Here is a 23,068-nt window from a genome sequence, read left to right on the forward strand (position 1 = left end):
TCGGTAGCGTTACTCCTAGGTTCCGTGTTCATTTGTGGTGACAGGGTGGTCATAATGTTTTGGCTCATGACTGTAGTTCGACCATCTCATTTCAAATCTCGATTTCCAACTGAGCATGCGTAGATGCGTTGGGATGATGAACACCTTCATTGGCACTTCCTAACAGACACATACACACCCCAACAATTGACAAAAACCTCAAAGGGGCCTGCCATGAATTGCCCTTTGTTCTCCTGGATACTTAGATCAATTTGATATCCCAGAAGTGGGGGAACTTGTCAAAAGTAGATCCCGTGCAGTGTTAGTGATCCACCATGGCGTCCGTAATGTAAGTTACCGTGGATTACGTACTGTGCCGAAGCTTTCACTTAATAAAATCCTCTAGTTTTCATACACCACTTTTTTCTGTCCATTCACCTTCGGTAAACCGAAAATTAGACTAGAATTATGCTCTTAGAGGAACAAATAATAAAAACCATAACTTTTTATTATTAGCGTCTTTTCTCAATATTATTCTAGTATCCGGATTAGCTTCGTCCCATTTAGCCTGGATAATCGAAGTTCTACTACACTCAAAGTGGGATTTCTCTCTCTCTCATCGTAAAGTACAACGAAAACTTGCTTTGAGTTTTAATAATACATTTACTCTCGCCCTTCATTACGGACCAGCTATTACAGCGTCAGTGAATCAGCTGTTAATAGAGTTTTACAGTAGAACAGCCACACCCATAGGCGACTCATGCGAAACTGTGAAAATTCCGGGAAGTTATTTGAAGGCGTAATTTTGAGAACGTGAAAGCACGGAATACGCAAAATTAGCCCGTAATGTATACACAACAACGAGGTGGAGGTCAATGGAAAACAAGCCTCTCCCGTATCATAAACACTACTCTCTCCGAGTATTTGAAGCGCAGTTTCGTTAACATTTACGGAGGATGTACACGTTTCTTTTCAGTCCATTTTAATCGCAGCGCACGAGCATTCTTTTTCGCCGAATTTACGAAACACATTTTTGATTATCGCGGCTCATTAAGCGAGCGAAATCGAGATTTATAACCCGAGAATGGACATCATTCATCATAAATATCAGCAACAGGAAATGCTTGTCGTGAGGGGGGGGAACAGATATGGACCATTTAATAAACGGAATGTAGGAGGAGAAGAAGAAATCAATACCATCTTTCAATGCACGAATGTCAGCTTCTTTCAAGGTGATCTGTGCAAAACGTTCCAGGCAAAGTACAGAAAAACGCCCGGATATTCTCGAAGAAGACAGTGGCGTGCATCTTCGTTGACGTGATAAACGCAGAATAAGTCCGAGAATATACAAACACACCTCCGCTCAGATAACCAGTTAGAGGAACTATTATTTGATACTGTGTTTCTATTTGTATGGCGATATAGGTGGATGGGCGGACACAATTAGCCAAAAGAGAGATAGAGAGCTGGAGTTCGCTCTGCAACAAAACTGAGTAACATAACCATCTCCCCTCCCCCGTGAAACTGCAAGTAATCGATAAGGAATATAGGTCAAAGAAGTCGGAAAACATTTACGCAATCGAAGTATTCTTTTTCTTCTTTGAATTAGAGTTTATGAGTTAAAAACTTGGCCCGGCGACACGTTACGTTTTTCCCAAGAGCGCACGATCCTGTAGATGAAGTGTGCGTCGTGTACAGAGTCATACAATTACATTAGCGTACGACTACGACGAATCCACCTGATCCATTTTAAGTAATCGTAGACTTTGCCACTAATACAAGTAAAAGATGCTTTAATGGATGTGGGAGGTGTTCTGGGACAGAGGACCTTTAAAAGAGAGAATCGTCATGCCTGGCACCGACATGTTTTGCAAAAGTCATCGTGAGGTCTACACATCGGATCATATAACTATCGTTTGATCGATTTCGTAATTTGTCACGCACCGAGCTAATCATACGACTTCAATCGTGCCAGCGCCGGTTCACCTTTGATAGTTATCGCACAATCTCCGTGTGCCCCACAAACCATAAAAAACACAAGCTCCCCAATTCAGAACAGTTCGGTTTCCCCATTGTGCCTAACAAAAGCGGAATTTTACGTTACTTGTAAATTTCATGTTTCCCGATTCGATTATGTCGCGCGTGAGCGCACACAACACACGCTATGTTTTCTTCTTATACGATAAATGCGCTACAAGAACACGGGGGATTTGGTAGAAATCGTGCCGCTTATCTTCCTAAGTTTGTGTAAATTTTTTGTACGTCATCACGTGAGAGGAGTGACGTCATATTCTGGCAACTTGTTTACAAAATTGGTGAAAATAAAATATTCTAATTCACGCCATAACTTCTGCAATTGATTAGTTACGTTAATTATTCATATCTAAGCAATTATTACAAATTTAAGCGGCTATTTACACCATAAAATATTAATGCCATTGATTAAAAGCTTTTAAATAATAATGGAATATAAATCATGTATTACTGTTAATTCAATGAAAGGTATTAATTATTAAATACCAATTTAATGCGCATTTTAATAACCACTGACTACTCTGTTAAATTATAACTAAATACTGGTACTATTATAGGCAGTAAATTAAATAAAGTAAGTAAATTAAATTATTTAAAATAGTAAAGTAAATTATTTTTAATAAACGGATTTAATAATAATAATAATAAATTTGTTATTGATATTAAGAATAAATGAAACTGTTTTAATATGTTGCTTTCTGTTTCCAGTTGGGTACTCATGGCGAGCCCAACATCCATTCATCACCGTGAAGCATGGAAACGCCAATATGTGTCCTTGAGATCCTTAAAGTGGCGTTAGTCGTAACCATGGTTACCACAGGAACAACCCTCATAGTGCAAGGCCAGCACTTCGACTGCCCCATGGCCCCACATATCAGTCCGTGCTTCTGTACCGAAAGGACCAAAGGTCTTGACATCACGTGCTACAATGTCAGCCTCATCCAGCTACGGGAGGTTCTCGATGCCATCAGCTACACTCGCCAGACGGTTTTCTTCCTGAGACTGAAGAAGATTCAGCTGAAAAAACTGACGTCCTTTTACTTCGAGGGGCTGGACATACGAAACTTGGTGGCGTCCGAGAATGATATCGCCCACCTCGACCCAGACGTGTTCTCCACCTCCAGCATCAACATGGAGTCTCTGGACCTCGCCAGAAACGAAATAAGTCGCGTGCCAACGGAAGCTCTGGAGATGTTGTCCTCGTTAGCCGCTCTGAACTTGGACCACAACCACATCGAAGTCCTCCACGATCGCTGCTTCGACGGACTGGTGTCCCTACTCTGGCTGTCGTTGTACGGCAACAAAATAAAGATTATCGAGGACTCGGCGTTCTCCGGAACAGAGGCTAGCCTCACGCGGCTGAATCTTGGTGGAAACTGCCTGTCCACGGTGCCTTCTCGGCAGCTGAAGAACTCCTCGTGTTTGAAAAGTCTTCGGCTCCGTCGAAACAACATATCGAACGTGTCAGTGGATGACCTCGCCCACCTTCCTGGGAGTGTGAACGAGCTTGACCTAGCCGCCAACCAAATGACGGACATTGCCAGTGGGACCTTTTCCAGCCTTCCTCTGCTAAGTGCTCTAGACTTGGACAGGAACAAGGTGTCCCAGGTGGATCCCAACGCATTCGTTGGTCTAGAAGGTAAGGAAACACGCCCACGAGACAGGTAGGTGGACATATTTGGAACAGGACATTTAATGAAAACTCATTTCGGAGGGTGGGGATTGGCTGTTTATTTTGATTCTCAATGATAATCTCACTGGATTTATTTTTAATTACAGATTGCAACTGAAATTAAGATGGCCACAGTACATTTAATGGTGCAACCTATCCATCACGGCACTCAGGCTAAGAGCTTTCTCTCGGATAAGGATTAATTAAAAAAAAAAAGAAACAAATAACTCATTATAAAAAATAAACTATTTGCTGGAAAAGGTTGCTATTTGAAGCGAACCCGCTTTTGCAAGCCATTATAATTTACAACTCGATCAGATCTTTTATATTTATTTATTTATTTATTGTATTTTTATTGTTTTTAATATGTGTCCTTGTAGCTGTTAGCAATAAACACATTAGAGTTACAGGATTAAAATTCACTCCCGTTTGGAATACAACAAAAGTTTATTAAAACGAATTTCTGTTACGTAGTGGTGTGCAAGCGCCCACCCCACGTCTTGTGTAAACACGCATACAACCTTTTTAGTATGCTTGATGCAACTCTGCATAGAATATATTTATTAATGATGTGAATGCAGTTCTTGATGTTTTTCTTCAATCTTATTTTGGTACGGGCCTGTTTGGGCATTTATGATTAAATGTCTCCTGGCATCATAATGGTGATTTTGATGCAAGATAATGATCCTAAATAAACACAAGTTCTCAGGAAAAACTCGTGTTACTCACAGCACTAATAAATGCCATACTACTAATACCAGTATTATCACAATGAAACTGTCTTCTGTCGCCTAACAGTATCTCACTCCACATCTGATTACTTCATGCGCACTGTTGCCATAGTTATCTCGATACATTGCGCGGACCGGTGGCGCTGTGTAAAAAATGGATGTCCTTATTTAGGTTATTTAAAATGGTTACTTATTTAATAACCGTTTTAATGGTTAGATTATTTATTTAAACGCTCTGGACTGGAGATGTGCGGTAGGCTCCAAGAGCAATGCGCAGGCCACTGTAGTGAATAGGGTCCAAAAACCTTAAGACGCTGGGTCTAGCAGAGTTGTAAACTGGAGATCCATAGTCTAATCGTGATCTTACAATAGCGTGATATAAATGAAGTGTGCGACGGTCAGCACACCATGATGTACCTGATAATACTCTCAATATGTTTAATTTCTTGAAACAGGTGATTCTAAGTTGTTTGATATGGTCATTAAAGGTCAATTTTTTATCTAAGGTTAAGCCACGAAATCGGATAGTAGGCACAACAGGTATGTCGTAGTTGCCCAGCTTCAAAATTGCGTCAGGATGGAGATTACGTCTTCTACAGAAGTGAACTGCGACAGATTTTCCAGGTGATATGCGAAAATCGTTATCTGCAGCCCATGTCGTAATCCTGTTAAGAGCACCTTGAAGTTGTCTCACAATCATTCTCGTGTTTTGGGAGTGACAAGATATAATAAAGTCATCTGCATATAGGGTAGTAAACACAGTGGGTGGAATGATCTTTAATACAAAGTTGATTTTTATAACGAATAGCGTGGCACTTAAAACTGAACCCTGTGGAACAGCTTCCTCTTGGATGAAGTTACGAGAGAGGGTGGATTGGATGCGCACCTGGAACGACCGCTGTTTCAGAAAGTTCTGTATGAACTTTGGCATATTGCCCCTGAAACCTGTGTGTAGAGATCACGAAGAATTCCATATCGCCAAGCTCTGTCAAAAACTTTCTCGATGTCTAAATAAACTGTATTCAGATGTTCCTTCCTTACGAAAGCATTGAGAATCTTGTTTTTCATTTGAGTCAAGACGTCTAAAGTTGATCTATCTGTATGAAATCCACACTGCGAAGGACTGATAAGGTTATCAGTTATCAATTGTATTTGTTCAGCAAACAGGTGAGACGAGAGTTTACCAATTTTTCCAGTATTTTGCCCATACAGCTGGTGAAGGCAATAGACCGGTAATGATGTGGATTTATTGAGTCTTTGCCAGATTTTAATAATAATGCTATGACATATGCATGTCCCCGATACCTGGGGAAAGCGTAAGAAGTTAGACACGAAGCGACTCTTCGCTCAGCTGTTTTAACATGGAATAGTGAACTCCATCAGGTCCAGCAGCACTAGGTCTTGAGCTGTTAAGAGCAAGCCTTATTTCAATTAAGGTAAAGGGACAGTTGTATGATTGATGGTGGTTAGTGCCAAAATTTAACTTCTGTTTTTCAGCAAGGGACTTTGATTTCTGGAATCCTGGTGAGTATGAGGATATGGCAGAGGTTTGAGAAAAAGACTCTCCGAGAGTGTTATCTATGTCTTGAGGCAGTGAAACGTCATTACCATTTACATTCAGTATTGACAAATGTGAAGGAGGATATTTGTTATACATTTTCCTAATATTTTTCCAGATAGTTTGTGTTTTGGTGGTCCTCGTAATAGTGGAAGCGAAACATTTCCATGATTCTCTTTTGCTGGCCCACTGGATGCACCTAGCACTGGCTCTGGATTTTTTAAAATGGACTAGATTAGCAGTGGTAGGATTCTTGCGAAAATTATTCCAGGCTTTATTTTTCTCTCGTTTGCATTTGTTGTTCCACCAAAGTTTTTCTCCTATTCGCTAATTTATGTAAACTCTTGATATTGCTGCTTCTTAGGCCTGCAGTATTTGGATTGTTATGTAATCAACAGCATCATTTATTGACAGATTTGAAACAACTGTTTTTTTAGGATTGCTAGCGGCCTATATTTTTCCCAATCAGCTTTTGAAAAGTTCCATTTGGCTGTCTGATTATGGCAAGGTGGTAAATTTGTTTCTATGTGACAGACTATTGGGTAGTGGTCACTACCCAGTAAACTATCATGAACAGACCATTCAAACAGTGGACAAAGAGCTGGTGAGCATATGGAGAGGTCAATTGCTGAGCTTGACCCAAAAGGCAAGGCGCCTCCGTAGCCATGTGGGAAGGAGGAGCAGCAGTGCGTAGCACACGCTTCTTGATTAGACCGAGGTTCGAGCACGTCACCACCAAATACGGAGGATGCGGAAAGATCAGGGGATGACCACCGCAAATCCCGGAGCAATAGCCTTATTTGCTAATGCTCTTAAAAACCAAATAACTAACTAACTAACTAACCCAGAAGGCAGGTGAAAATAAGTGGTTGTCCACTATTCAGTAGTGTCAGATTTAATTCATCAAGAAACTTTTCTAATATTTTTCCCCGTTTATCATATATCTTATCACCCCATAAAGGATTACGTGCGTTAAAATCCCCCATGATGCAAAAGGAGGGAAGGAGCTGAGATACAAGGGTTTGAAGATCACTGTACGAGATGTCTTGGTTAGGGGGAAGATATAGAGAGACAACGGTAAGAGCAAAACGAAAGGATATTCGAGCGGCTACTGTTTCAAAATTTGTTTGTAGCATTAATGGTCGGGAAGGGATATTGGAGCCGACTACAATTGCAACCCCTCCGTGAGCCGAATTGGTTACATGAGAAACTCGATCTTTTCTGTAGGTAACGTGATGTTTAAGTGAGGTAGTAACAGAAGCGGTTAAATTAGTTTCTTGAAGGCAAAAGGCAAGTGGTTTATACTGAAGAAGGAGATCCCGAATGCCATTAAGGTTACTGCGATATCCTCTACAATTCCATTGAAAGAAACTGAGCATTATTTGGAAGTAGCGGGGTCTCAGTTTCTGTCCGAGGAGCTGTTGGCTTATGGTAAACAGATTTTCTTTTCAGAAAGTATGGTCTTCCTGTCTCCATCTTTTCCTCTGGCAAAAGATGGAGACAGCTTCGAGAACTGGTTCTTCTTGGTCAGTGTTTCCTTCCATTTCTATTGAGTCAATAGTTTTAGTAGAATCATCACTTTTTTAGTATGGTGGGTTATTATTAGTATGCGGGACAGTGATTGGTGTATTAATAGCCCTACTTGTCTTAGATGGTTTGCTAGATAAGGGGCACAGCTGCCAAAATTGACTGAGCCCAGTCTGACATTAATGTGTTTGGGGGAAACATAACTTCTCTTTGTTTGAGTACTAGTTATTGATACTCTTTGCACAGTACTCCTTACTGCAGTTGGCTTTTGAAATACTTGAGCGAAAGGTGGGTCGCGTGTTGAATTGAGCTTGTACCGACTTTTTGGCTTCTTGGTATGTGATGTTTTGTTCGGCTTTGACCAGTTGAATTTTTTTTCCCCAAAGAGGACAATCTCTGGAATAGGCAGTATGTGGGCCATTACAATTTGAGCACTTGTGCTGTTCTGATTTACATTCTGAGTGAATGTGCTCGCGTGAACCGCAATTAGCACAAGGGGCTAAACCTCTGCACACGTTTTGGGAATGCCCAAATTTTTGGCATTTAAACCAGCGTGTTGGGTTAGGAACATACAGTTTTATTTGACAATTGAGATACCCTGCTTTGATGGATGTTGGAGGTTTCGGGCTATCAAATGTTAATATTATGTTCCGAGTCGGAACTAGAGCATTGTCTCGTTTGGTATATATGCGCTTTACATGCACAATTCCTGGGTCTTGTAATTTGTTTTTCAGCTCATCTTCTGAGAGATTTATGAGGTCCCACTCAGCTATCACACCTCTAGAGGTGTTTAGAGTAGCATGAGGGGAAACAGTGATGGATAATCCTCCAAAATATGTTAGTGTTTTGAGCCGTTGTGATTGTCATTCGTCTGAGACCTCAACAAGCAGGTCACCAGATCTAACACGCCGGGGTGTTTTTGGCGATCCTGTTAGATTTTCTAGGCGTTTCTGTATTTTAAAAGGTGAGAGACTACCCAGAGACTGTTCTTGAGTAGAGTGCAATACAAGTTGCATTGGAGCTCTTCTCTTAATAGTATCAGTATTTTGTCTTTTGACACTGCATGAGTTAGTCTTCTATCTCATGAGTATCCATGTTAAGATCCTTACGTCCTGTAGAGGAGATCATTTTGCTCCTTTTCGCCCTGAAAAGATAGCTTTTCTTTCCAGGTTACCGGCCCCGCCACGGGGAGGCAGGAGCAGTGCCACAAAGGTAACCAAGCGGCTGAGTTAGTTTGGTTAGTACTATTAAAGAAACAGAAAGGCGAGTTTCCTTTCTGGAACTCTGCCTAGTTCTTGTAGTGCAGAAGTTACGCAATACAACTAAATAATGTAAAAACTATTTAAAACCAAAAGAAAACTATTCGCTTTGTACACGCAGTACAGAGCTCACTTGGAATCGCTTGGCACCCGGGGCCTTGTATCAATTGATTAACATAATAATGAACAATCACGTAGATCTCTCCTTCCAAGTAACCTGTTTTTGCTAGATCATTACAAAATACTCAATGGAACAACAGTCATTTTGTGCTATTTCGATACTGTTGAGGCCCTAAAATGTTTCCTATGATATTGTTAATAACCATTTCATCGCGTGAAGGTGAAAAGATTACGTTGTAGAAATACTGATGTACGTAAAATGTAACATTTTTGAGAAAGAGTTCGGCTAATGCAAGTTGAAATTTTATCTTCGTCCGTCACTGTTAAAGAGCAAAAATAAATTCTGAACTCTGTTATATGTACTGATGAGTGTAGCTGAAATAAATATTTACAAACAAATGCGAAAATTTAACAGAGGTATCTTAGATGCACACCATAATATGATATTCAAATTTTCAAGCTGAAAATTTTCATATTTTCAAGTTAATGTGAAAGTTATATATAAATGCATTAATGTAAAAATATTCTGCTTAACTTTACTACAATATGCACAAAACAAAAAAAAATCACGGCCCAGATGAAGGATTCAAATACTACGCATATCTTCCTGTAGATTTTAAGGAGCTGGTTAACCCTAAAGGTTGAAATACAAGGTAATTGCAAAGAATTCTAACGAGTTAATTACGCATGAAAATCTATGAAAATAAATTCATCAACTATGTAAAAAGTTTCCGTTCAGTAGAGCGCAGAAAAAAAACAACAAAAATAAGGAAAGATACAGTTAACAAAAGAGCTCTTTAACATTATAAGACGTTGAGATTCCAATTAATGGTGCTTAATATTTCAAAAGGACACTCGAAGCGAGATTTTTTGAAGAACGATTTAAGAAAGAACTCATTAGGAATGAGGGTAAAAAAAGTTTCAAAGCGGCTTTATTTTCAGAGAAAACTTTTTAATTAAAAATCGCTTAAAAATGCAAGGCTTGAAAGAACCGAACAAATTATGTAAAATATTTAACCTGGGAGTCATTAATGATCACGGCACCATAAAAATAACCATTTTTATTAGGAAACGTGTTTAAAACACAATCTCGAGGTATGCAAACACTCCTTTAAGGGCTTTATCAAAAGGGATACAATATTTTTCTGTCCTTCCTTCAGAATAAGTGGCTTTATCACAATAGAGCTACCAGAGAACACGTCTTGGACAATGAATGGGTGGAGATCATTCCCTTTAAAAGGATCCATCCATCATCTAAGTACGGAACGAATTTGTGTGCACACAGCCCTTCAGAAACATCGTGCAGCAAAAACGTCTTGAAAAGATTAAGAGAGGATTTTTAAGTAACAGATTAGCTCCTACTGGATTAATTGCTCTAGTGACTTGGATAACAAGTAATCTCGTTTATCTTCAGGGAATAATCTAAGCCCGGAAAGATGCAGCTAAAGATTCTAGAGAATATTAAATACAGATTTCAGAATCCTAGGAAAGTTAAGTTTTTTTCCAAGTCGAAAATGAATAAATGGGGATTTTTTTTTAAAGATTGTAGCTCATTTTCATCTACCTTTCCAGCAACTAAAATTTCCATTTCACGAAAACAAAACCTACATTTAACAAACAAGCATAACTGCCTAATTATAAATAACATCTTAAAGAAGCTACAAAGTACAGACACCAATCTCCTTTGCGATTGAATCCAAGATGCTTTCTTTCAGTATTTGTTCTTCAACTTGTATGAGTTAAGGAAGCAGACGAAAGAGGTTGTGAAAACTCCAATTAATAATGCAAGACGCATGCAAATGTCTTTCTTTTATTATATTATTTTCTCAGAGTGGAAAGATAAGGGAAAAAAATGAGGAACCACTAGGAGCAAAGAGAGAAAGCAGAACAAAAAAAAAAAAAAAAAAAAAAATTCACCCTCGAAACGTCCTTGTTATAGCTGCCGTGATGATTCCGTGGTACCGCACTTTTCCCCCGTTGTCATGGCAACTGCTCGTATCCCTCACAGGTGTGCCTTTGCTTATTCCACCTGACATAATGGTGCCCCCGTGATCAGAGCCTCGCTCAATGTATAAATCAGACATCTCTCGTGTTATAAAGGCCTCCATGGTTACCAGAATAGTTTATTTTTAAAATTCAGGTTTCTCCGAGCGTGCAGCTAACAAAAACTCTTAACGACAGGGCACAGTCTTCTTGGTGCAAGAGCAGAGAAACTTTCTTAACAAGTACGGAATTCTTATTCTGGAAAAACCGAGTTAGCACATCTTTCACCTGCTCTCATTCTCAGGTTTCAAGGGGTATATGCGAGGGATCCCTGTTGAGTTTCAAGCGCATTGCAGCATCTGGAAATTCGCTGCCCATATCTACAAAAGCACACACACAATAATGCTACGACATTTGCTTGTATACTACTATACCAAAGTATTCGGACATCCGCCCCTCACCTCACACTGTGGTGAACGACGCAAACGAGATGTGTTCATACAGGAAGTTACGTTTAAAAGGTGTGAAGGAGAAAAATAACAAACAAGCTGAATGAGTCGCGGTGGTGAGGAAATAGAACTTTAAGAAACTACTGCAGATTAACGTACTACACCGGGGTTGTTTAGAGTTTTGCCGTAAACTTGGAGAGAAAAAACATCGGTGGGGTGGGGTTTTTTTTTTTTTTTTCGAAAATACGAATTTTTTTCCGGAGGAGGGGGTAACACGTGAAATCCTCGCCTGAGACTGACTAATTCAGCCACGCCGTGTAGAAAAAAAAGGCCTATAAAAATCCCTCGCGTCTCTGACCTGATTCGAACAGGACTTTCAGCTATGATGACTTTCAATTTGTGATATCCGCTCTGTTTATGGTGAATAGGACTAAAATTCACGTTTCGTGGACAATTTTTGCGAATACAATAAGGGTTGTGATCCAGTGTAGTTCACTGGGCAAGGAATAATTCGTAAGCAGAAGACAATGAAGGAATGATGTTGCGTCACTTTTCAATTTAAAAGACCCCGAACGCGATTAGGAATGCAACAGTACTTATTCAACGTGTTAAATGCATTAAAGTAAGCCAAGCTCTTATGGGAATGAGAAAAAAATTTCTAATCCTGCACAAAAAAAGAACAGAATTCCCAACAACAACACTTTCCAAACACACAAGTAAATTGCACAGCAGAAATCGCAAACAGACTTTATACGTAATATTTGAAAAACCACTTACGTTAATCATCTTATAAGAGAAAGGCAATTTCATGTTCACTTCATATTATGATTTTCCGCCTGATATTACCAAACGGGAAAAAAAAAGCCAGCTTTCTGAGCAACTGTAATTTTTTTAAAATACTTCAACTGATGTAAAATAAAACGTTAATGCTCAAAATATGCGCTGTTTGACATTTCCACGATTTATTCGGATAATGGACGTCCTACGCTTAAGAATCAGCTATATCAAAATCCAAAGATAAAGATGTAAGGAAAGATATCAGAGTTTCCTGTTTTATATATGGGTTGAGCTGCTAAACAGTTCCACGTGTGGTTCGAATAATAGACGTCCTACGCTTACAAATCAGCTATTAAGTTAAAACTACACTGTGCAGAAAGATATTTCAGTTCCCTGTACTGTAATGTTACCCTAGTATTGTTTATTTATCACACATATTCGGAGTAGTAAGTTTCATGCAAATACAATGGACAATATAAATATGGAGCCGACTGAAAAAAACTAAAAAAGTTAGTTTTAGGTCAGGAACTGGTACTACGTACAAGTTGATGATCTTGTTCATTAACCTAAACACGGGAGCTCTATCCAGCGAAAGTTATTTTCTCACGAAAAGTGCCACAAGTTAGAAGCAAATTCCAATCATTCCTGACGAATCTGGCATCTATCGGTTTTCATTTCATCTGAATTTTTGCGTTTGATCAGCAGTTCAACATCTTGGAATGTTCCTTCTTGGTTTTTATTTTGATCACAAAATCTCGGAAAGTGGTATTTTTTTAGAAACTTTTTTATGCAAAAGCTTTTTCTATCAGACGCCTCTGAAAACAATTAACTTTTCTTTATTACGCACGTGATTTTTCCTACTGAAACGCAGACGAGTGGATGCGGATAAAAAAGTAGCATTTTATTACAAGATATCAAAGTGTAAACACGAGCAAGAAAATGTGATTTTTACGGCAGTAAGCATTTTATGAAATGAAGAAACATCAGCGAGATTATCAAGGAGTATTTATAAATATTTATTTAGAAACCATCCACCATATTTTCTTGTGAATTAACAGACTTCTTTTACAACAGGTTCCCTGGAGTGGCTAAAACTAGGAGATAATCTGCTCACAAGTATCCCGTTCCATTCGCTGAAAAATCTTTCGAGATTAAGGCAGCTGGACCTTCGAGGAAACCTGATAGAAAGAGTCACAGACGAGTCATTCCAGGCTTATGGCTTCACCCTCAAGTTCATCTTTCTTCAGAGAAACAGGTAAACTACCCGTGTCTGATTGGTTTTCGTTGTCCATTAATATGGACATTACTGTGTCGTTAGGATTTTATGCTTTAAATTTTGGCCACGACATTACTGTGTCGTTAGGATTTTATGCTTTAAATTTTGGCCACCAATGTACCACGATCTAATTTTAACAAAACTGGGACGCTAAAGACTAAAATACACGCGCGTATATTTATCACGTGTACCCAGTCACATGATCACAGAATTGCTGGGGATTAAAGCGGTGCATATTTTTGGAAAAGAAATCTCACAAAGAAGTTCAAACAGTGTGCATTTAAATCCTACATATTTTCATTATTTCTGTCACGTCTGGAATTTAACAGGGTGACAGCCAGAACACGGACCGAATGTCGTGTGCGCGGTGGCAGCGGCTGTCTTTTTAACAAAGTTCTGACACGACAGTAAGGGAACATTTCTGTTCGAGTCTCATTTGCAGCAGATTTGTGTAATTGCCCATTTTTAACTGACAGTCTGTCTGCTGGGAACTGTCCTCGTTTCTTCCACTCCTCTGGAAACCGGAGAGGTTGCAGACGCCGTTATCGACGAGACGAGAGGCGTGAGAAGTGCTACTGCAGCGTGCACAACTTCTACGTTTGTCGTTATAAAGATGAATCCGCAGATTATTTGGTCGAGAGAGCAGTTTGCGGTAGCAAAGCTATTGAATACGAAATACACGAAATTTACTGAGACCATATGCTGACGCCTCATGGCCTTTGTTGCTTGTGTGAAAATTCCAAAGAATGTTTGTTTTTCGGGATGAAAAACCTGAGTTTTTAGAAGGGAAATATCCACGTAGTCCATACTGGAGGCGGAAATCAAAATCAGATCATTCCCATAAGGTAAAGGCCCTTTGAATGAGCAATGACACTAACCGCGAAGACAGTTAGTGTGGGTCCTCCTAAAGTACACACCCATTGCACGTACATACACAGCAATGAGAAATGAAACTATATTATTCGCACATTTTGTATGTTCTATTCGCTAATGCTTTTGTAAGGTAGTGTATATCTTTATGGAATAGTACATTTGTGGCAAAGGATGAAACATGGTTTTTAACACTGAATGATGGGTTACGTTTCAGTAAAAATATTCGCTTTAAGATATAAGTGTGTTAGTTCTTTTGGGGTACAATTCCCCTTCATGACTGTCGAGGCAAGGAACCGCATGAGGTTCGCATAAGTGTGACAATCTCCAAGAACACACTCCTAGAAGCGCACATAAGACAGATTAAAATGGAAATTATCCGTAATAAATGCCACATAATATCGGGTATTTCCAATTAAGCATTTCAACTGAGTAATCCACAAAGCCAAGCAGAGAACGAAGATGGAAGATTCCATCGGCAAGTTTCTGAGTAATCCGTTTGCTATCTGATATAACAGTCATTGTGCTGCTCGGGGGGATATCAAGGAGTAGTGAATGTCAAGGAATGATAACGGCAATTGAAGCTCTTACACACTAATTACGATCGATCTGACAAACTTGAACAATAACACTCGCACGTGCAGTTGGAGAGCTTCCACGAAGATAGCCGAAAAGTAGTAGTTAGTCGGCTCTGTAATCAACGGCTGGCACTCCGAGACAAGTACAGATTGCCCTGACTACAAGATGTTGGTTAGTTTCAACTAATTATATTATTCGTAATGGATTCCGTGGTCATGCAAAGATTTCAAGATTAGGAAAAGGAATCTAAAGCCAGTTGCCCATTCTATTTTTGAATTATAGGGCGTATAAAGTCTAATATTAGTGAGAAGTTCCATAACGATCAATAAATGTAAGCACAAATACGTTTTCATTATGCAAAAACACGGCCACAGTCTATTGTAAATATAACTCTCAACTGACCGCATGATGGCGTGCAATGCAGTGCAATTTAGCGAAAGTTTGTATTGTTGGAAACGTGTCGATTTCACTCAAACATCACAGCGCGTGCCTTGATAAAAATCGAAAACGCATTGTTATATTGTATATCGCAAAATTATTAATAGAACATTGATAGGATAACAATTAACTGTAAGGAAAAAATATTACTGGACACTGTTTCAAAAGTAAGCATATTTATGAATGTCTTCTGCGTGTCTTTTGTCCCGTGTTTATTGAAACTGTCGCTTTGATGGCAGGAAGGATGTAATGGAAGTCCTTCCCGACGTCAAAGCGACAATTTTATCAGAACCGAAGAAAGAGCGAATATAAAGTAAATAAAATAAAATAAAAAATAGGCAGTCCTTGCAACTCTTGATCGATTCCAAGTGGAAGACCACTGGCAGGTTTGTATCTACAAAAAAAAAAAAAAAAAAAAAAAGAGACTCAAATACTGCCGATGCTCGGTGCCACACATGACCTACAGGCCGGGCAGGCGTGGAGGACGAAGCGGGTAAAAACATGCCCGAGGAACGTTGCCTGTTTTATGTTCAACCGCAACATCCAATAACATTCAGCTCTGCGACTCTTCACTCCGGCGAACGAGTAATGTTTCTTCTTTCTGTGTCTCCCGTTCCTGGCCAACATCGGAAAAATATTGGTGTATTAAAGACGCACTAGTGAAGGACAATCTTGCAAATGGAGTCTGCACGAAGTATTCCGCCAATCTATAAAAAGTGGGCGGATATTCTGACTGTTCCCGAAGTTAATAGCACTACAAGTTGGTAAATGGCCAAGGAAGGGAGGTAAAGCACTTTCTTTTTTCATAACACGGACGTGCAGTTGGTTTCTTTCAACCGCGGCAGACTTCGCATTAAATAGTTTAAGCACAAAAAGATGATGGACTTAAAGTGAGGCATGATCGTTGATTCCTTTAGTTATACTGTTTCAAATCCTCGCAATTATTTCATATAAAATACCCTAAAAGTTTAAACAGCTCTTAGCTAATTTCGTTTTCTATGTGCTCATTTTTTACAGAATTTTTAATATTGGGACGAAAGCATTCAATCCACTGGAAGTAGTGGAATGGCTTTATCTCCAGTCCAACAATCTTACATCGCTTTCCTACCTCACCTTCGGTTCCCTGGTGGACAGACTTCACGTTCTTGACGTACATGGTAAACTCCCTTCTTGATTATAATTATCAGTTGAGCGTGTTTCAGTGTTTATCTGCCTTAAAATAACGTTATGCAACAATTAAATATTTTCGCTGTTCTCTAACAATTAAAATGAAATAACTGTCACATATACTTAAACAATTGTTAAAAGTTTTTCTGTTGGTAGTATTTAACATTTTATGTAGAATTTTAAAGATTTTCTTACAGGGAATGAAGAAAATTCTACTGCGATTTCTTCCTAAAAAATATCTACGGAAATAAAATATTAAGACGTGTTAATACTGCCGAATATTCGCGGAGTTCACCCTATCTCGCATTTCTCCGTTTCATTTCCCCTGACGATGTTCAAAATTTCACTTTAGAGTTGATGTTCGTTTGAAGGAGTACGCGAGTCTGAAAAGGTCCCTCCATTACTGAATACTTTACGTTCATCACATATCAGTGGAAATTTGGAAACGTTGCAATGAGCATGATTCATAGAGACTATAATAATTCCACGTTGCTGAGTTTCTCGTTAGACAGTCTCAAGCGGAAATAAAGCCTAGTTACAGAATAGACATCACAGACGGCAGGAAACTACGACTGCACTAAAGGTTACTATTAGCGGGATTACAAAACAAAATTGTCTGCTTGGTACGAGTAGCGTGCCAATCATAAATGTTTATATTTCTAGGTTGTTAAAGTCCAAATATACTCCCAGAGAGAAAAACATGGCGCGTGTGCCGAGCACGCGCGGTAGATGGTTTTATGTGAAACATCCTTCTCGTTTGTTTTAGGTATTTTGATTTGTATATATTGATTACGAAATAACAATGGAATAACGAAAATGGGAGACGAAAAAAGAAATTGTTGACAAATGATAAATTGATGACAAATGATATTTGCATTGTTGCATTCATATTCCTTAAGGAAGTATGATTGCGACGTCATACTGTTCAACAAATGACTACAATTAAGTGGGTAATTAAATTAGGCTTATTGGTTGGATCTTGCCCTCAGATCAGATCAGATTGTAGGTGCCCCTAGGATGTTTCACATCAAAATATTTTATATTTTGAAATGAAAAGACATTTGGAACCACACATTCGTTAAGCCGGATACTTTTTTTCGCATGCGCGGAAAAAACAGTCAGACATTTCTATATGGATAGAGTATTTTATATCTTCAGCAAGTTTTGGGCTGTACCGCATCTATGGATGGATAAATCCATGATAAATCAGCGAAGGATCCAACCACTACATACTATATGGAAACATGTGAGAGGCTTACCACGTTGAATAAACCCAAATATCGCAATATTTGAACCTTCCCAAGTTGGGGATAGTTTTAAGTGAATCTTTTATTTACTTCTCATTACATTTACAACTGTAAATACCAGGTGGTATCGTGAAAATAACTAGTAGAGGGTATTTCATTAATCTGCAAATTTCATATTAAGGAAGGAATACCGTAAAAGACAATGGAAGCTAGAGATAGCAATAATGGTATGGGCGAGGTGGGGAGAAGGTAGGTAAATTATAAATTTTCTAGCCAATCCCTTTCTAAACAGATTTAATATTAGACTGTCGATTAAACTGAAAACCCATTATTGCTGCAGAGGCGCGATACGCTAATTAATTTCGCACAGGCCTAATTATCTCGAATTTAATATCAGAGTAGAAAATTCTTTTGTGCACTCCCTCTAAAACACATTCAACTGTCAGTGAAAGTTTGCTTCTAAACAATCCGGCACGAGACTCCTTCTCCGAAATAGGGTTACGCTTCACCAGATACAGCGGCTAGCTGTTTGAAAGTAGGCATTGTGAGTGCCGATCGAAAACCTTTATTAGAATAACTTGAAAGATCTTTCTGTTTTGATCCGTGCCACTGATATCGCGGGACATGCTTCGCGAGCCATCTTCTGCAGCGTTTTATCTAATCTTCCGACTTATGCTCCAACAAACACAATTATAACTGTCACGACCATTACTTTTTCCATATCACACAAAGAGTGGTCATGTGTGGCCAATGTTGACGTTCATCAGAAAGTTCGTAGCCATGGTTACCGCCCAACAATGCTATGCTAAACTCACTCCACAGACAATAGATTACGTCAAGTGTCAGATATACACACAACAAGAAAGCGATTTATTTTTATTACCGGGGGCGCCTGTCGTATTGCGTTTGTGGGTAGTATGCGAATTTGGTTAAAATGCCTGATTGCACGCGAAAGTTTTATACCTACAGCGTCGGACAAAGAATTCGCCCAATAATACACGTTTCATTTCATTCCTTTTGCAGAAACCGTTGCCGGGAATCGAATAGACGCCCAAAAACTGTTCAGCAGTCCACATTCGATCACTATCTTGCAACAGAAAATTAGACCCTTTAAACGTATATTAAGAAGATGTTTAAAAAATTAGCAAATTATATAAGTAATTTTAGATACTTCATGACATCACTAATATACTATTTATAAAGATGTATTTCGTAGATGTCAATTAGCAAAATTTTATTGACCTTCTAACAGAAAACGAGCAGTTAAAACCCGTTAGTATACTAATGTCGTGGGCTGTGAAGATATTTCAAGGTATTCTTGGTCAACATATTTTCACGATCGATAGATTCTTAAGGATAAGAGTTTGATTTCGAGAAAATCTCCCCCCACTTTACTGTTTCCATCAATAACTCGGGCGAAATCGATGGTCTGGGTATGAAGAGGTGACCCGTGGAAGGAAGCTCCGATTTCACTGGCTATAACGATGTATCTGATGCTGTCAAGAGAACTTCGCAGGTCTTTTCGAGAGCTCGGCCTGCGGGATTTGCGTATTGCTTCCAAATAGAAATTGAATGGAGGGGAAACAAGTACAGTCCATTTGAGATTTATGCTCAAGTTGATCTGGTATTCTCGGCATAAATACATAGCGGAAAAAAACAGGATCTCGCAGCAAGGAGCGACCGAATTTCTCAGGAGACGATGCACAGGATTATTACGTATGCTGCAGCTCCCGGAACACTGAGTGACAGTTCTAAATCTTGCCAACAGGTGGAGGAAATCTAAGCTGTTGAAAATGAAGTGGTCTATAATATCATATTTAGGTATAAAATGCCAATGTACACGGAGAATGTAGAAGGTGTAAACAGCGTGGAGGATGGACGCCGGGAGGGGGAGGGGATTCTTCCCCATTCTGAGCTCGGGGAACAGACTCTTGGACAGGACTGCAAATAAACTGATAAATGTTTATTTATTGTTTATATAATTGTTTATTTGCTGTGAACCATGGAAGATGTGCTACGAACTACGGTTGCTATCATTTGCCGAATTTTTCTCCAGTAGACATAAGAACTTGATTGATAATCATCTGGAGAAATTTACGAATTTTGACTTTCTTTCGCTTTATTTCACCAGAGAGTAATACTTTTTTTCTTTTCTTTTCCATTTTCTTTCCTACTTGCAGACAACCCTTTCCACTGTGACTGCCGCATCGCCTGGTTCCATGAATGGCTCCTGCACAAAGGAACAAAAGTCATCAACCTACCGAAAGAAACCCGCTGCAACACACCCCACGAATATCACCGGCAGCCCATCAGCCAACTTGTCAATACCAGTCTTACTTGCGCCTCGGCCCGTGCGCTCTCCGTACACAACCTTCTCCTGTTGGTTTGTTCACTCCATGCCTTAGTGTGTGCGCAGAAGTCGTGTCTATCGACCCCGTTGAAGTAAAACGACGTTCTGCCGTCTGGTGGCCACTCTAAGAAACAGCTCTCTAGGCTCTACAGTACAAGAAATTAAAACAATGTTAATATACTGTTTTATATCGATCTTGCTCTGAATGTACGTGCATGTGTGTATCACTGTATGTCTGTATGTATGTGTGTGTGCGTGTATAAAAATTGCCCGTACGTATCTGTTCTTGCCCCCTCTGTATAAATCATGCCATGTTCTCTGGTAACCTTGTACATAACCAAGTATTAAATAAATCAAATAATCCATGATCGTTTGCCTCTCTGTCAAACACTAAAAACAGTTGTTTTTATAAGTGTATCGTCTGCTTTTTTGTAAATCACATAAAACAGTTCATTGTTTTTATAAGTGTATCGTCTGCTTCTTTGTAAATCACATAAAACAGTTCACTGTTTTTATAAATGAATAGAGTGCCTCATAAAAGGTAAGGCATATCTTTATATTTAATTGTTACGGAAGAAAGAAGCAATCTTACCTAATATTGCACGTTATTTTTTTTATTAATGATTTCTACTGAGTTTTTATACTTGGAAAAAAATATCGCTAAAAAATGCGTTGCCATGACTACAAGCAATAAAGCGTATCCGAAATTCCTCTTTACATTCCATTTAGCCGTCACCCAGAACAAATGTTTTGATTAGACGAAAAACAGAACTACAATCCCAGTGGAAATTTTCCGTTATCAATTTGGAAGTTGGCATTTTCCGTGGTATGGCTTTTAGAGAGAAAAAGGCTGAGAAAAGCTGTCATGGTACTGGAAAGGATTATCGATAAAAGGTGCATTAAATAGATGAAACGTACCGCAGTTATTAAAAACAACGCGGTCACATAACAAAAAAAATAGGCGAATTTCTTATGGTAGTGACCAATCGGATGTAACTGTTGCAAATGTACTTCTTTTCGCGAGAGGGTACTCTATAGTTGCGCGATCCAATCATAACGCACACCAAACTAATTTTAAGAACTCGTGCTGTATATCGATCTAACGAGTTTTAAGAGGACGGAGTTCTAATTCTTACAAAAGCTATAAACTTTTTCCAATAATCATTTGTTTTCCGCCACTTGAATTCTAAATTATCTCCAGCATTGTCCATGTTAACCACAACCAAATTTACGGCTTGATGCCCTTCCCTTCTCGACCACAGATAATATGACCTATACATAATTCAGAGGTAGCGAGATTCGAATGATGAGTATTCCTCGGGATGGCACAGTGGTTTTGTAAAAATAAAGACTTTGGTGCAAGTCCCGTATAGATGGAAGGAACTGCCGTGGGATTTTTTCCCCCACCTGGCGAGGGCTGAATGGGATTTCATTTAAGTAATTAAGGTTTTCATCCCGAACACATCTCAATGAATATAATGTGCTATTCACATATAGTTTTTATAAAGTATTACAAGGGGACCAATTTGTATGCTGATATGAAAACCATCCTGTTCTCTCGGATGCGATGAAAACCATCCTGTTCTCTCCTGTAATCGCTTTAACTACAGTCCCGATTAAACATAGTAATCACAGAATCACAACTGGGTGGTACGGAATAACAAAAAGGACACGCCGATAATTGTAGAGTCACTCTCGCGAGTAGCACAGTTGGTATAATCATAGTCTTTCCCACATCGGATGGAAAAGGCTCGGGTTTGGACCTATTCCACCCAGTGGCCCCGTTTCCTCCCGTCAATGACTCAAGGAATTTTTATGGGCAGATGAGTTAGTTGGTCACAGGCGAGGATGCCACGATTTTTGACTCCCAGAAACTGGGATTTTTCGTCCTGAAAACAGCAAATCGATCACAGGGCACACGCAGTATTGTCAAGTCGATAATGCGACCAAAAATCCTACTACACCATTGTACAGTAAGACAAAGTTCTCTGAGCAGCGCAGACAGGCTGCTAGGGCAGTTTAATTCTAACAGCAAAGACCGGAGATGGTTATTCCGTTATATAAGTAATGGTCATGCCACACCTTAAGTACTTTACTATGTACATGCCTGGAACCATTATTTTAGGGATGATGCGGAGTCGGTGGAATGAGTTCAGAGAAGGGCAACAAGATTAGTTAGGGATGCAAAAGGTAAATTCAAGCCTTTATTGAATTCATCCTGGATCCAAGAAAGGCTTGAATTTGGCTAGAAACTACTCATCTAAGAGAAGACTCGATTTAAAGTGCTTAAGGCTTTAAATGGATTGAGTAAACTAAATGCTGATGGAATCCTTACTCTTTGTAGACAACACACAGGGGGGACGTAAATTTCAATTGAAAAAGGATGGTTGCAGAAAAGAAGTGGGAAAATATGATTTCAGCCCGACAGTAATCTATTTCTGGAACAAACTGCCATCTGGTGTTGTGGAAGTGGGTAGTTTGTTTACTTTAAGGATGGACTAGAGAAATTATAAGTGAGGATGGGCAGAAGATGTACGTTTCTTTTCGCTGATGTTATACAACCTTGCTACATCATTCGCCACTCAGTACTAATACTAAAAGAGAGAGGCCTTTAAGAATCCCTCCCAGTCTATGAATGAATTCCAACCCAGATAGATCTCTTCAAGCTGTAGCGAATTCACTACAATCATACCGAAATTAGTGCTGTTTTATTCTGAACAAATCTGTCTCTTCGAATCCAATTCCTGTCCTCATTAACCTGTTTTTGAACGTCCTCTATATTTATTATGAATTTTTAATCACCTAAAAAGTACATTAAAAAGAGTTGAAATGAAAGCAGTAAAAGCTGCCGGAGGTTATAAAAAGATACTCATTTGCATAATGGACGGGTGTTTAATGCATTCATAGATAGTTCCACCGTGAAAAATGATGTAGTCGAGCGAGCTTCAGAGATAACTGAATTGAAAGAGCTTTAACAATATCTTCCTTATGATGATGTTTATAATCGTTTTCAGTATGAAATAGGCTCTCTCCAAATTACAGCCAGAGAATC

At 39.1% G+C, this 23,068-nt stretch overlaps 1 protein-coding gene across 2 annotated transcripts in view; it reads left to right on the forward strand.

The window, feature by feature from the left end:
- The window catches only part of LOC150085964 (uncharacterized), a 169,500-nt gene extending 149,231 nt beyond the window's left edge, over window positions 1–20,269 (forward strand). For both annotated transcript variants that reach the window (XM_090374307.1, XM_090374306.1), the window contains exons 2-5: window positions 2,722–3,652; window positions 13,164–13,344; window positions 16,270–16,409; window positions 19,847–20,269. In XM_090374307.1, the coding sequence (XP_090230433.1) occupies window positions 2,767–3,652; window positions 13,164–13,344; window positions 16,270–16,409; window positions 19,847–20,112 (1,473 nt within the window). In that variant the 5' untranslated portion in view covers window positions 2,722–2,766 and the 3' untranslated portion in view covers window positions 20,113–20,269. The remainder of the gene's footprint in view (window positions 1–2,721; window positions 3,653–13,163; window positions 13,345–16,269; window positions 16,410–19,846) is intronic.
- Window positions 20,270–23,068: the final 2,799 nt, after the last annotated feature.

Source organism: Mastigoproctus giganteus, chromosome 5 (genome assembly GCF_048544385.1).
Source record: "Mastigoproctus giganteus isolate SK-2022 chromosome 5, ASM4854438v1, whole genome shotgun sequence".
In the NCBI taxonomy this organism is placed as follows: Eukaryota; Metazoa; Arthropoda; class Arachnida; order Uropygi; family Thelyphonidae; genus Mastigoproctus; species Mastigoproctus giganteus.